The 15,545-nt window shown below is 34.7% G+C and overlaps 1 protein-coding gene across 3 annotated transcripts in view; it reads left to right on the forward strand.

The window, feature by feature from the left end:
• LOC106083506 (uncharacterized) overlaps positions 1-15,545 on the forward strand; it is a 134,813-nt gene that overhangs the window by 56,773 nt on the left and 62,495 nt on the right. The window contains exons 3-4 of one of the 3 annotated variants that reach the window (XM_059363122.1): positions 3,121-3,268; positions 14,115-14,377. In XM_059363122.1, coding sequence (XP_059219105.1) covers positions 3,121-3,268; positions 14,115-14,377 — 411 coding nt within the window. The remainder of the gene's footprint in view (positions 1-3,120; positions 3,269-14,114; positions 14,378-15,545) is intronic. The other 2 variants (XM_059363121.1, XM_059363123.1) reach the window with 2 other exon arrangements.

A 15,545-nucleotide genomic window follows, 5' to 3' on the forward strand; every position in this document is an offset into this window, starting at 1 on the left:
GATTTACGGGCATTTATCACAAAGAGGTGGTTTGTTTTGGTGTTGTGTAAATAGGTATTTACTCGTGTAAAGTGGTCTGACATACACACTCACACACATACATATCCATATAGCAATTAACATACTATGCATGGATGGATGAATGGATGGACGGACGGACGAACAAACATTTGTAGTGCCAAGTACTCACAGTTTGGTTCTATAGAATGTTTTTTTTTACTATGTTATGAGCATATTGTGCTCCTGCTCCACCATCCCTGTGTATGAGCCAACTGTTATAACTCAATAATGAGGGTGCCTGCCTGCTTGTCCGTCTGGCTGATTTAAGTGTTGAAGTGTGAGATGGCGTTGTAGTGAGAAAACAATAACTTTTAATAAGTTTCCCTTATTGGTTCATTAGGGAATCATGTTGTACTACTTCTTCTTGTACTTGTGGTGCTCGGAATCGCACTTTAAGTTGCGCTTGTAGTTCTACTCAGCACACATACTGGTACGCATTTCCTAGTCTGTCCAATTGATGTGTTGAGGGCAGTGAGTATCTGCAACAACTTCTCAACTCGAACGAACCAAAGATGCAAATAGGAAAAGCATGAGGACTCTGCCATTTACGGGGAAATGGGATAAAGGCATCCACCCCTCCTGCTGTCATTATTCAGCGCCGAATGCAGCCATAAATTATTTAATTTAGTGTGATGTCATTATTTAAATTTTTGTTTTGTTTTACTTTTCTGTTGTGCTCTTGGTTCCTCCATATAATTAAGGAAGGACGGACGGACGGACACACACACACACACACTCACACACTTAATGTCATATGACAAAAGGACGGACTTGTGGCAGGCAACATGAAAATGGGTGCCTCTGCTTTGCATGTGATGGCCATGGAGTAGAAATAACAAAAGAAGCCCACAAATTAAACTCGGTCAAATGAGTGGCCATAAGCTGATGAAGAGAAAGGTGGCGGAATGAGGGGGACGACCACATGGCAAACACATACACACACACATAGATATGCTGAAAATATACTCTCATATGTGAGGACATAAATTACATCCATTCTTAATTACTTACAGTAGTGACAATTTAAATAGGACATGTGCGAATCCATTTCATGCTCTCATAACCTGAACCAAGCCGCAAATGGCGGCGAATACACGAGCAGAGCTGTTCATTGTCTCCATTGTTCGTCAAATCACTTGAAGCCAAACCAATCTCTTAATGGAAATTGCAAATTGTGGCCATACACGTTTGCCAGTGGCTAGGCAATCTCTCTAATGTCTGTTCGTTCGCTCATTATAAGGAGGCTATTCTCCAAATCCTGCAGCAAACAGAATCAGAAGACACACAGCACCTATGCCAAATGGATTTTGAAGCCATTGCAAAGCGATAGGCAGCTAAAGAAACACCATTTGGCATTCGTCTTTAAAACGTCTTTTGCTGAAGGCAATCGAAAGTGTATTCAAATCTGCTGCGAAACTCTGGCAAATTCGAATCCTGGCGAGAACATCATAAAAATTTTCAGCGGTGGTTCTCTCCTCCTGATACTGGCGACATTCATGAGGTACAATGCCATGTAAAAACTTCTCCTCAAGAGGGCTGTAGCACTGCGGCATGCCTTTTGGACTCGGCTTTGAAAAGGAGGACTTTTTTATATAAACTTGAATCGGACTGCACTCATTGATATGTGAGAAGTTTGCCACTGTTCCTAAAAGGAATGGTCATGGGCTAATTTGCATTTGCATTACATATAAAGGGGAAGAAGATTTGAAGAACCCATTCGTCCCACATTTCGGTAAATCTATAGTAATACCATAGCAGCCAGTTCTATGTGCCGGATTAACCCGATGGAGCCCTTCATCGACCTAGGGCTGCCACCTCAGTGCACCACACGCTGCTACGACAACACCAACAACAACTCTATGGGGCACCCCTACCCAACACCCGAAATGTTGTTTTATGAAATGAATATTTCGTTGTGTTCCAAACGGAATGACCAAATGAATATACACCCTATCCTATGGAGGTGGATGTAAAAAGAAATGTTCACAGTAGTTCTTTAAATGTGAGAAAATATGGAGAAAATTTTAGTTGTATTCAGATTAATTTAAGTTTGTTTGGAAAAAGTAATAAATACTAATATTAAGTGCAAAACGTGGTTGGCAGTATAAAATCAATAAGAAGCTATCCATATGAAAAACAACAAATTTATAATAATAAAGATATTGAGCTCAAACCATGCACAGATCAGTATCTTTTCCATATGCTGGTTAAATTTGTGAACGAACCAAATCGGACTAAATTTGAATATAACTACACCAAATCTACGATCTCTTGATAGAATTTCTTAAGGCGCTTTCTTTGAACCCAATTTCGAGGATATTTGGAAGCATAGTTTACTTGGACACTCTCAATAAACATGGCATATCGCATCAAATCCCAAAAGAGCTCCTATGGAGACTGAACTCCCGATTAAATTTCTTGAAGAACGTATTTTATACCCAATTTTACGGAAATCTAAAACGCAGAATTGAATGAAAACATTTGACGCACGTAACGAATATGCTATTAGTCGAATCTACAATATAGACCGATCTCTCGATTAAGCATTTGAATGTTGTTGGTAGGATTAATAAAATCTCCATGGTCATGGGTATCTAGGGCTCGGTGGAGCTTAACCTATGGTGTTTCTTTTTTAATTTTTTTGCACCTCCTATATTCAAATGAGACGGCATCGGTTTATTTCAAAGTTTTTTCTTTATCAATAATTTCGGAGTCTTATACATAAAGAACGAATTGATTCACACATTTTATTACTGCGTTTCATTATTTATGGTCGACCATAAACGGTTTTATTAAGAACCTTGTTGTTGTTTTTACACCAATCATATTAAGAAGGTGACACAGGAGATAAGCTTACGACGTAGAAAATGTTACCTAAAAAATATCACAAGTAAAATCGCTTAACAATTGCGTCTTCCAGAGCGGAAGAAGTCACAGATGTTGATAGTCAAACCAAAAGTTATCAGTCAAACCAACAAAAAATTGCCTCTTCATACAAAAAAAAGTTAAATTATATATTTTATACAACTATTTCTTATTTTCATTTTTCTGTCATTGCAGTGCCCACCAACTGTACATTTCCTGCCCGCTGGGAGGGCTCATGGTTCCTATCGGGCTATCAACAATCTATACACATTAAAGGTTCCCAATTTAGTTATCGCGGCAGATGTGCAGCTTCGGATGGTAACAAATATTTAATAGTTGACGAGTAAGTGATTGCCAAATTTCTATACAGCCACAACCTCTTTGAATTCGCAAATAAAATCTAGAGCTTCAAAACCCCCTAAAAATAAAAAGAAAACTACAACCATCAATAAGTTCCTATCACCATACCAATAAAATCGACTACTAACGACCTAACCCAAGAGAAAACAAAAGAGCAATCCAATTATAACAAAATTTACTAACTTTTGTTTTGTTTTTTTTTTTGTTTTCCACTTTTGATTGATCGACTCGGAAGGAAATGATTGGAATTTAGCATAGTTTTAGTCTTAAGTTTAGCGTTTTCCTACAACTACCCACAGTCGTTGTTTGACATAAGTCGATCCTATGCGGCCACGGTTCTTAGAAATGCGCTCTATTTGTTTTATGGTTTAATACAATTTTTGTTTGATTTTTGTTGTTGTTATCAATTTCCTTTATATTTCCCTGGCTTATCCATAATCCAGTCTCCAGTCCCGGATCTTTTCATAATGTTGCATATATAAGCAAATCTCACATATTTTTGAAAATATTAAAATTTTTGTATACCGATATTTTTTTAAGTATAAAAAAAAACCCATTCCCATACCATATATTCGCACTATGTAAGGGTAAACGATGGTGACTTGAAATTTGCAAATGATTTACAATTTCCACTATCAAGTCAAATATGAAAAATAACACAAAGCTTGAAAAGTCATAGTAAAATTCATCGAAGAGTACTGCACGCTAGACACGAAAAAACTAATGAACAAAAAACAAGGTAAAATCATTCAAGAGTTAAACATTCAAGTCTTGAAATGCTTTTTTACCCACTCTGCTCCTGATGTGCCCATCATCGAAATCGTTAAAGCAGAAAGGAAACGAACGAATGAACGAAACAAATCGAAATGAAATGAGGTAAGCAAATCCCAGCACTGTGCAGGACTTATGTGGTATAGCACAGGAACGGTGGGGCCGTTGCAAGCCCCAGTTAGCAGCTCCACTACAAGGTGTAATGAATTGAAATGGACACGGAATTCTCCGGGGTACTATTCGACAAAACAAAGTGCGGAACAAGAACTGCGACATGGAATAACAACAGCGGCGAACAACTCGCAAGGAAGTGAGGAAAAACGAAACTCATTTGGATTTTTATTTGTAATGGCGTTCGTTCGTTCGGTTGTCCAATCGTCGCCTCTTCCGCCGCCCATGTGTTGTGGCATTCCTTAACATGCTCCCTAGTCGTGTGTGTTTTTTTTTTTACGGTGGAGCCAAACTTCTACTGGTGGTCCTTTCACAGCTTTGTGGTGTACTAGCGCCGTCAATACTCAGCGAAATACACTAATGCTACAGGATGAAAGAGAGAAGAAAAAAAAAAAAAAAAACGCTACATAAACTGCATACACTACCATACAAATATTGGGGTTTATCGGCGATCCACGAAATAGACACATGAGACATGCTTCTTAAGTTTTAGTTTTTTCCGATTGTTCCTAAGGATTGTCACTGGCTTTTCACGTGAATAACTGTCAAACTCCCTGTAAATGAACAATGTGTGAAAAATTAGAATGTAATTTTTTTAGGCTTATGACTTAAAAGTGGCAGAATTGTGTTGGTGCAGAAAATTTGCCGTTCAAATGCAATTTTTCATTTATGATATGTTGTTTTCAAAGCAAGCAATCCTATAGCGTCCAACTAATGACAGATATTATCGCTATCTCGTAGATGATATTTGGCAAAACAGGTGTAGAATTAGCAAAGCATCAATAAGAAGTTAAAGGCCATCGTGATGCATGTCTAGCCAGTCAGCTTTTCCCCATTACAATTTTCCCTCACTAAATTTGGGAAATATTTGGGATTGTGGCATCAAAATATATCTATGGGGTTCAGCATTTAGGCTCTTGTCAAAAAATGCAAACAATTGCGTTTAGGCCAATGAATTGCGATTCCACATCTCTTGCACTAGGCAAAGAAAAAATGTTCCATAACTTTTAAACAGAAATAAAGAAAAACCGTCAAACCAAGAAAAGAAAGTCTTGCCAAAGCTAAAAGACAAATCAAAAGCATATCTCATCGGTATTCTTCAAAAGTCCTAAGCATTTTTATGCCTAAGAATATCACCAGCAAAATATTCAAAGTTTTTAAACTCTTTGGCTGGAGTTGCTGGTATGTATTGCACGCTAAAGAAAATGTTTTCAAATAGTTTTCCTGTGGTGGCAAATGTGAGACCCCGAAATACTTAACCACCCACAATGTAAATCATGTGTGAGTTTTTGATTTATTTGTCTTGTCAAAGCAATTATAGAAACTATTTTGTGGTTTTCGCGATATACCCTAATATAATGGTCTCATATATGCACATAACTTTCTATGCGATATATGTGTGGACTCTAACATACGAATACCCACACACATACGCAAACGCAAACACAAACACAAGCGTACGTTCTAAGTTAACAAATAAATGTGTTGTACAATTTGCGAGAAAATCTCGTAAAAAATTATGTTCAAACGAAACGAAATGGAATGAAGAAGGAAGGAAGGAAGCTCAAATAAATATCGTCCCTGCCAACACAACTACGAAAGCCATCAGCCACTGGCATTTCTTAACATTAAGAGGATGCGTTTAAACCTACATATACGAGTACATCGCACACACACGCACACGCCATCCAACGAATTCAAATTCAAATATATGTGCGAACCTACCGAAAGTCCATAAATATTTACATACAAACTAACGGATCTACATACTTACGTGGCTAAATGATTTCGCATAGTGGTATTATACATTTATTGTACGATGATACTACCAAAAATATGCATATACATATGTGTGCAAGTAGGTAGCATGTGTGTTGTAATGGGTGCAGCATGTGCTTACTCTGGCATACACACCAACGCTCATACCAGACCACCACTAAAATATTGAATGAATGTTGGGTTTTGTTTATTTTTTGTGTTTTTTTTTTAAGTTCTTAGTTCTCAATTATTTTTGGGTTTTTATTTACATTTGCCCAAAGTGTTTTAAAAATGCAGGCTTCGGATTATTTGATTTTGAATATTTAAAAGAATAACAAAACACTTTAGAGTTTGTGAATGAATGTATAGCCTAGTTGGTTGGCCGTTTTTGAGATACCTTAAATCCTCGGATTATTGCATACAAACGTTGGAGGATTTAAGTTTTCTCCCATCGGTTGTGGTCTTTTGGAAAATATTTTCAGGGTTTCAAAATTGTATGTATCAATAAATGCAATAACAATACCAATGAAGGTCTAATGGTGCTTTGAAGAGCCATGCAATGCAAATGAAATGTATGGAACTATCTCTAAAATCACGCATACAATACCTTGGTGTATATGCAGGGAAATTGAAGAAAAACAGAATCTTCTCCTGCTTAAATACAACGCAATTTAATTTCAGCAATAAATGGCCTTGTGACGGTCATAAAGCCCATGCCAGCTAAAATGCCATGTCATCATTCTTAAATGACACTGTAGAATAGCAAATAATAAGTTTTCCACATTTTTTGCAAAATATTCGGCTCAAGATTCCTTGTAATGTTTGAATTGAAAAATTCGTAACGTATTTGCTGACAAAGTAACGATTTTTGAAACATCTTAGAAGCCTAAGATATACCACTGAGGTATATAAAGGTTGTTGAAGTAGACAAAAAAGGAAAGGATATTTAGCGACGAAAATCGCTCTACTTACGAACCATATGTACCTCCACACACGGAAACTCAATTACTAAACGAGAGGTAGAGTCCGCAGTAATGTCACTAAAAGGCAATAAAGCTTGTGGTCCAGATGAGATTCCCTCGGAAATACAGATTGACGACAACAACATGGCTGTTTTAACGTAACTATTTAACCACATTTATGATACGGGCAACGTTTGATATCAAAGTTAATAACGATTCCGAAAAAATTATTACAGATTTATAAGTCTAATGATCGACGCCCTCAAAATATTCTTGAGAATAATTCATTCCCGAATATTTACAAAATGTGAGAATGTAATGGGAATATCTCATTTTGGTTTTAAAGAAAGCATGGCTACTCGAGATGCATTTTTTTGTTGGTTAAAAAAGCTTGACATTGGTCAGAAGTGCCAAAATGCCCCCAAAGATGTTTTTCTATGCTTTGTAGATTATGAGAAGGATTTTGATATGGTGCAGATGCATGATAAACTGATGGAAATTCTTGTATATACAGGTTTATACCATAAGGACATACGATGCATGGAGCCTGTATTGACACCAAACGTTACCGATCGAGGTCAGTCATCTAACAGAAAATATCTGTATATCCAGAGGTGTTAGGCTAGGGTGCATTCTCTCCCCCTTGCTATAAAAATAGGAATTTCCTTATTAGCATTCGATATGCCGATGATACTACGTTATTAGCGAATAGCTTCCCTGGACTTCAATATCTGTTAGATCAGCCCTCAACATGCACTCTAGCATACGGTTTAAAAATTAATCTATGAAAAACCAAATATCTGATTGTCAGCATATACAACGTTTACGACAATGCCACTCTTAATATTCAAAACTTGTTAATCGACAGAGTGAAAAGTTTCAAATATCTCGGTTTTACCATCAGAGAGCAGTGGGACTGTTCGAGAGAATTTAGAAGCCGTAAAGAAATGGCAAGCAACGCATTTTTTAGGTACAAAAAATTACTTACGGGTCAGATGATTTAAATAAGTTAAAGGCGTTCGAAATCTGGATTTTGTGTCCAAGTTCTAAGAAAGATATATTGTGAAAGAGAGCTACTAACTACCATAAAGTGGAGAAAGACATCGTACCTGGAACGTTTTATGCCGAATCCCAAATAAAAAATATTGCAAAATGTAATGCGGGCGAATATTCCAGAAAGGTCCGTTAGAGGAAGGAAATAAATAATATGACTTGAGAATATTCAATCATGGAAGGGAATTCGAGCTGCAGGCAGACTTCTGAGTCATGCGAGTAATAGAGAAATCTTTGCTGATGTGATGAAAAAACTTTAACAGATTGTAAAGAATAACTAAGTCCTTAAAAATTCGAAAATCGAATTAGCAAATAAAGAAAAAAGATTGAAGTAGATCAAAATATTCCCAAGAAATGTTTGCCGTAAATTTGCCACAAATAAAGAATTAGCAAATAATTAATTTCCAAATAAAAAAAAAAATATTTAAAATTTCATTTTAAATATTTTAACCCTCTTTTTGAAGAGGGGCCAAGAATTCTCCTTCGGCAAGTCGCTTGAGGTTTAAAGTGTTTCACAAGAATATTCCATCCCGTGTTCACAGTAATATTGCCAAAGGCACTATGTAGCTACATTTTCACAATATATTCTTCAATTACTGAGCATTTAAATTGTGTTCATTCGTTTGAAATGTAAACAAGGAGAAGAACTGGTATTTTTATACAAGCATGAAAACCATTGATTTTCGAGTAAATCGTATCTGATTCAAATGTTTCGCCTTTTCGATATTCTCACATATTTGCTAAATAATAGTCGGCGGTTTAGAGCATTTTGTAGTCAGCTTCTTGCGACTTTAGTTTTTCTGTAAGTATCTCAGCTTAAATCGCCATATGCAATTTCAAAAGCTCTTTTACTACTTAGTTTTCTATGAGAATTTTCCAAAAAAAACTAAAATTTGTTCCAGAGTACTATTATATAACTGAGTAGTAAGTCATTCATACTTGGGAAAACATTGCATAAAATGTTAAACTTAAATGTGCTAATATTTGAGAAAATAAAATGAATAATCTTCTACCGACGTAGGATTGTACCATATTTCATTCGCACAATTTCTACTCACTTTTAATTTCGCTTGCTGGCCTCTCTGGAACTTTATTGGGTATCGTTTTTATTTCATTTCCAGCTCTTCGCCAACGTTTTTTTCTTTTTATTATCATTTTATTTTAGTTTTTAATGATGATGACGGTTTAATTTCTGTAAAACAACGATACGTTTTGCAACATGCAATTGAGAGTGAGTCCAGAATGGCAATGTAGGTAGAGCAATAATGAATGAGCTCAGAACTTAATGGGGTGGTCTTATGTGGTAGAAAGTCTATATGTTAGTCATATGTGGTGTGAGACCTAGCATGAGGGTTAGCTTTACCTCTTCGCCATTTAGCCACGTGTGTGTAGCCATGTACGAGTATGTCTATCTGTACGTTTTGTATGCTTTATATTTGCATTTAATAACATTCATCATCCATCTCCATCAACGCAGTATGTGAGTGATTGTGTGTGCGCTTGTATGGTGTACCTTAGTAGGTATTCTTCCTGCTATGAATTAATTCAGAAAAAGCAGACGAATAATTTCGGTTTTAATCAAAGGCGAAAAACGCAAAGAAACAAAAGAAACGCTTTCACACAACACAAAAGTAAAGTGAAAAAGTAAAAACACACACACAGACACACACTCAAACTTAATAAAAATCTTGAAGTGTTTGCGTGTTTGCCTGTTCTTACCTACCTACCCAATCTACCTTTGCTTTGACCACAAAAAAGAAACAAAACAAAAAAAAAAAAACAGAAATATTTAATTTTTCATTAAGTTTCGTTTGGTTTCGTTTTTGTGTGCGTTTTTTCCAAGTTTTTCTTTTTTCTGTGTGATTGGTGGGCTTGCTGGCCGAGTGGGCTATTCCAAGCCTTAATTTCACGTTTTTGTGTTCGTTTTTACCCTGATTTTGATGAATTACTTGGCTGTAATTAAAAACTTTAAGGCAGATTTATATCAACATTGAATTGAAAAACAAACCACCAAATAATCAAAAGATAAGGAATATATCGTTCCATATAACATACCACATATGAATATAAGAATGTTTTCATACCCCTTTGTTTCCTATAAATCATAAAGTATTGTATTTCATAGTTTATCTACTTATCACTTAAGTCAATATTTTTTTATTTTTGTGTTTTCCATATCTCCCATTTGATCCCAATGGTGTTCTCTCATGAATGTGTTGATTTTTAGTTCATCACTATATATTGCTCTCTTTTTCTCTCTCTATCTCTCCATCTCTCTTGTGAAAGCGCTATGTTAAGCTTTGGAAGAAAAAAAAAAAACAAAAAACTTTTTAGATTTCCACACTTCATTTGAGTTTCTAATATAAGCCAATTTTGATTTGTAGCTGAAATGCGTTTTTCTTTGGTTTTGTTCCTGAAACCAATCAAACCTTACCAAATACCTTTACGTTTATATAAGAGATTATTCCATATATATACTATCATTGATTACTTTCGATGTTCCCATTTGTTGTATACCTACCTACCTACTTATACTATCTTACCTACAATATAAGAAGTACTATGAGATCTTGATTTTGAGCTCATTTCATATGCAAGACCCCACAAAAACAATCTACAACCTACAACAAAGAAAGAACCACTAGGTGCTTTGATCCCACTCTTTCAGAGCCTACAACAAAAATCAAACATACATGAACCAATAACAAAACTACTGTACTACCGCTACTACTACTACTACTATTATTCTTATCATTATTGACATAATATAAACATTTTTAATTTTTATTTATTTTGCTAATAAAACATACAATTAATAGATGTTCTTTCAAATTACTTTTACTATACTTAAGTATGATTTAGTGTCTTCATTGCGTTTCTTTATACGAATTAAAACCAAATTTGAGTTTTTTTTAGGTTAGTTTGATGGTTTTAAATGTCATTTTGTTTAAATTTTATTTTAATCTTCGCAGGGTATTTGTATACGGTATTGATTATAAGCTGCTTTTGTGTTCTACACTCATGTCCACATATTTAGGTTTTCTGGCGGAAAGGTCATTAAAGCTGTAACATTGCAAAATATTTTGTGGAACAAGATAGGTTTTAAGTGCTAACGACTTGAAATCTGAGCCTGTGCTTCAAATTATGGACCGATCTGGATCTTATTTTTTGGGCGGGGTGTTGGATGTTAACATGCATAATATCTGACAAGTCGGTTAAGATGTGTCTCATTCAGGGACTAAAGAATGCATACAGATTGGTTCATGTGTGAACTGTATCTAAATATAGATCTTCATATTTAGGAAAGCTTTATACTTCGTTTCAAATAATGGTGAGACAATGTGTTGTTTGGCTGGGCCGCCTCTAAAATAGCTATCATCACCAAAGTAGCCAATAACTGATACACCTTGTGAATGAAGACCCCTGAAAGGGTATCTAGAAGTCAAGTAATCCAATCCGTTTCTTTTTGATGCTGTTATTGTAGGGCACAAGAGTACATCAGGTTTAAAATTTCAGCCATATTATCAAATCATTTAGGCTTTTATAGCCTGCAATTTTGAGTTTGGGTATTGGTTAATAGGGGGAGTTTAACATCTATTAAAGCCATTTTGACAAATGTGTACAGTTGTAGAGGCCCAAGAAGTCTGTTCGACGAATCGGTTGTATGGAGTTTGTATCACACCAGAGAATAGCAGCAAGCCACTTAAAAATGTGTGCACACGATAGACATGAAGTGAATGTGCCACGCTCACGCCTTATACCAGCAAACGATGTTGGCGCTTGCGACTCTCAGCCATCAAAACATGAAATGCCATTTTATGATTCGTTGAGCAACTAAGTGTTTTGCTAATGATCATAAAATTATTGCTGGTCGTATTTTACATTTTGAGCAATACTCACGAGGCTCACATGGATCGTAACTGAATAGATGACACACTCACAAAGCTTTCGTTCAAAATGAGCGTTGGCATTATTGTGCGTGCTTAGTTATGGCTTATGGTAAACGACAGCAGAAAATAATTTCTGATCAAAATGTTCCAAAAACCTACAAAATTTTCAAAAAGCCGACCAAAATTTTTAAAAATTTACTCTAATGACAAAATTTTGATATTTTCTCTAAAACGGCAAAATTTTGATAACAATTTCCCAAAGACAAGAGTTTTGATATAATTTTTTCTAAATAAAAAATTTTTACGCTATGCTACTAATAGAAAAAATTGTCGATCACATTGAAAATCTACCAAAATCGATTTGGGCCGTCCATCCGACCAAATCCGTCCGAACAAATTTGGTAGGAAAAGCTCAAAACGGCAACACTAAATCCGTGCGACTTGGCATCAATGCTACCATGAAGGGGTGAACATTGCTGATCTACAATATGTGTCTTTGTGCATAACAGGCACTTTCTTTGGCACAAGTGGCATTTAAGTGTCAAATTTAGGGTCTCATGCAGTTCTCTGTATCACACCCAGAAAAATTAGTCTTCTGATATCAGCAAACACTGTCTGCTGATATTAAATTAAACATTTTGAACTTTTGAATTAATCCATTTGAAATTTTTGAACTTCGAAATAACAATTGAGGCATTTGTTATATATTAGTAAACAAATTTGGCAACGTTAATCTTTGGACGTTAATTTGTTGTTAAAAAGCTTATATTAAAATGTTGCCAGTTTTTTGTCAGCTGTTATTTAAATTCGATCGATAATTAGGAAATTTTAGAAAATTTGAAAAAAATGTCAGCAAACATTTTTGCTGTCTTAACTAACAAATTTTTATGCTTGCAACAACCCACTTAAAAACTTCCAAAAAAGCTGAACCGATTTAGCTGGAATTTTGAAATTAAGAAAAATGTAGAGTTTAGCCCTCCTTTGATAATGAGGTGCTTATTCTCTTTTAATATCCAAAAAAAGTCGAACAATTATAGTAATCCAAAATCTCGTATCTGATAAAACAACTTAGGGTTAAGTAACTGGGGAGGGCTCCAGCCCCAAAACCCCATCAAGCGAATATGTTAAACGATTTGTTCAACTCTCGACTTAAATTGGGAGTGAAGTATGAATCTTACAATCTTATTTCTGAATCAGTGTGTGTGCCCCACAAACCAAAAATCATCGAGGGAATGTGTGAACATGGAGGTGTATTTCGTGTCTGACATCTTAGTTTGTCTGCCTCAACTAAGATGTCAGTTAGTTCGCCAACTTATCTAATTCAGCTGATTTAATAACGGAAATTAGCTGATTTTGAAGATTTGACACACGAAAATTTATGTTTTAGAAGGTTGCCACTTTTCACGAAAGTATTTAGTTTCATACTACTATCGCCATCTAATTGTCAGATGTGAAAGATGTAATGTTGCAATCGGTAGTAAGTGCTATTTGCTAATGTGGTCCTATATGAAGCGTATTTGACACTGACATCTATAGAGCTCACCATTCCAAGCCTCAGAAATATTTGATGCGCTCTTTCAGACTAAGGGCATATCGATAGGATCCATAATATGTATAGATGTAGAAAATATAAAAGAACTCTTTGTCTGAAATTGTGTTAAATATATGAACTGAAGAATTTCAGTGTATCTCAATGATAGGCAGAGGCATTCCCGTTCGAGCATCATAGAATTTGTTGTGTCGTCAGTCAGATTTACGTCAGTCAGCCCTACGACTCCACAAAATATTTTGCAAATATTCAACAGCTTTAAAACTTTTTGTCTTTCTCTGAAAACAAACATCATTTTCATCCGAATTAGCAATCAAAATCTGTACTAACTCGCCGTCTAGTTTTTGACAAAAACCAAAACTAACATTCTAACAATTATGTATAACTACTCCTACTATGTTACCCATCTACCTAACTCCACATTTACATACTCGTATTCTAAAAAAGTAAATTTCCATTTAAAATGTTAAGTTTTCTTAAATTAAAAACAGAAAAAAAATATTTATTTCTTATATCATATATTTATTAAATTGTTGTCTTTTTTTATTTTCCTTTACTTATTTCAAATATAAAATAACATTGCGAATTTTTGCGAAACAATTTCGAAATCATTCCCAAATTAAACAAAAAAAAAACATTAACAATTGAACAATGAAATCCTAAAATAAATTCTAGGAAAGGATGTCATCGGTGCCTGGTCATATACGAGAAACATAAAAACGTACTGCAGTATAAAGAAAGTGAGTGCGAAGGTGATAGTATGTATATGCATCAATCAAATCCATCAGCCATGGCGATGCGTAGCGTTTTAAATCAAAAGCCCAGCTTGGGCAATGGTGGTGATCATAGGGGGGGAGCTCATCCCAATTTGAACGGGCATTCAAGACTATCCTCATCGGATCAATATATAATGCGATCCAATGATGATACGAATGATTGTAAGCATTTTTTGTGTTTTTCTTAAATTCAAATTTAATTAATCGTAATTATTACCTCTCTATATATATATAAAAATATATATTCTTATATATGATATGATTCTCTATTGTTAAATAAGCAAGAACCACAAAAAAAAAAATTGCAACAACAAAATTTTTACCTAAAGAAACGTAACCAAAATTTCATTTGAAATTCCATTTTGATTAGGTTTTGGTTTCTTTCCTATTTTGTTGTTTTTCTCTTTTTTTTTGAATGGATTCTTATGTGTTTGATATTTTTGTTTGTTTGTTTGTATTTTTTTTTTGTTTTAATTCTGTCAAATCAAACATTACAATTTCTGTTTATTTTCGAAAAAAAAAAACAAATTCATCAAAAAAATAGAAGCAGAAAAAAAGGAAAACATGAAACACGTTCATTAGGCTGTTACATTTTTGTTTTCTGCCTTTTTTTTTGTCGACAACAAACAAACACTTTGAAACGAGTTCCATTTCTTTGTTTTTTTTTTTAACTTTGTGTTGAGTTTTTTTTGAGTTTTCGATATTCCAAAATAAAAACCCCACAATCTTTGTAAATAGCTTTCTTCTCCCTTTCTCTCTAAACATCGATGAAAAAAATGCGTGAAAATAATACGAATTGTTCTCTTGATTTGTGTTTTTAATTGCAAACCTTCTGCGTATTAGTTTCGAAAATAAGGGCCCTCTTCCTCTCTCTCTCTCTTTACCGGAGTTTGGAAATCTGTCGAAATTTAAGATCCAAGAACAAAAAAAAAGAACACAAGCCAATTGGGGAATGTCTCACAACCATTCCCTGGGTTTGCAATCATGCCATTGAAAAAAAAATTAATAAGCAAACAGAAACGTATTAGCGGAATAGCAGATTAACCCGTCCCAACTTTTGTCATTTAAATTGTATCATTTTTGTTTTCTCTGACAAATATCGAAAAATATTTTAAACAAACAGAATCCCTTTGCAGGATGCTAAGAAGAAGAAACATAAAAAAGAAATTTAAAAAAAAAAAACATAAAGCAACAAAGTGTGTTTTTTTTTTTGATTTATTTTGTTTTCGATTTGTTATTTCAGTTTTGCGTTGTTATTGTTTTCCTTTACTGTAAATAATTAAAGTTTTTTGTAAATATTTATTATAACAAAAACCCAACTCAACTCAAC

Source organism: Stomoxys calcitrans, chromosome 2 (assembly GCF_963082655.1).
Source record: "Stomoxys calcitrans chromosome 2, idStoCalc2.1, whole genome shotgun sequence".
Lineage (NCBI taxonomy): Eukaryota > Metazoa > Arthropoda > Insecta > Diptera > Muscidae > Stomoxys > Stomoxys calcitrans.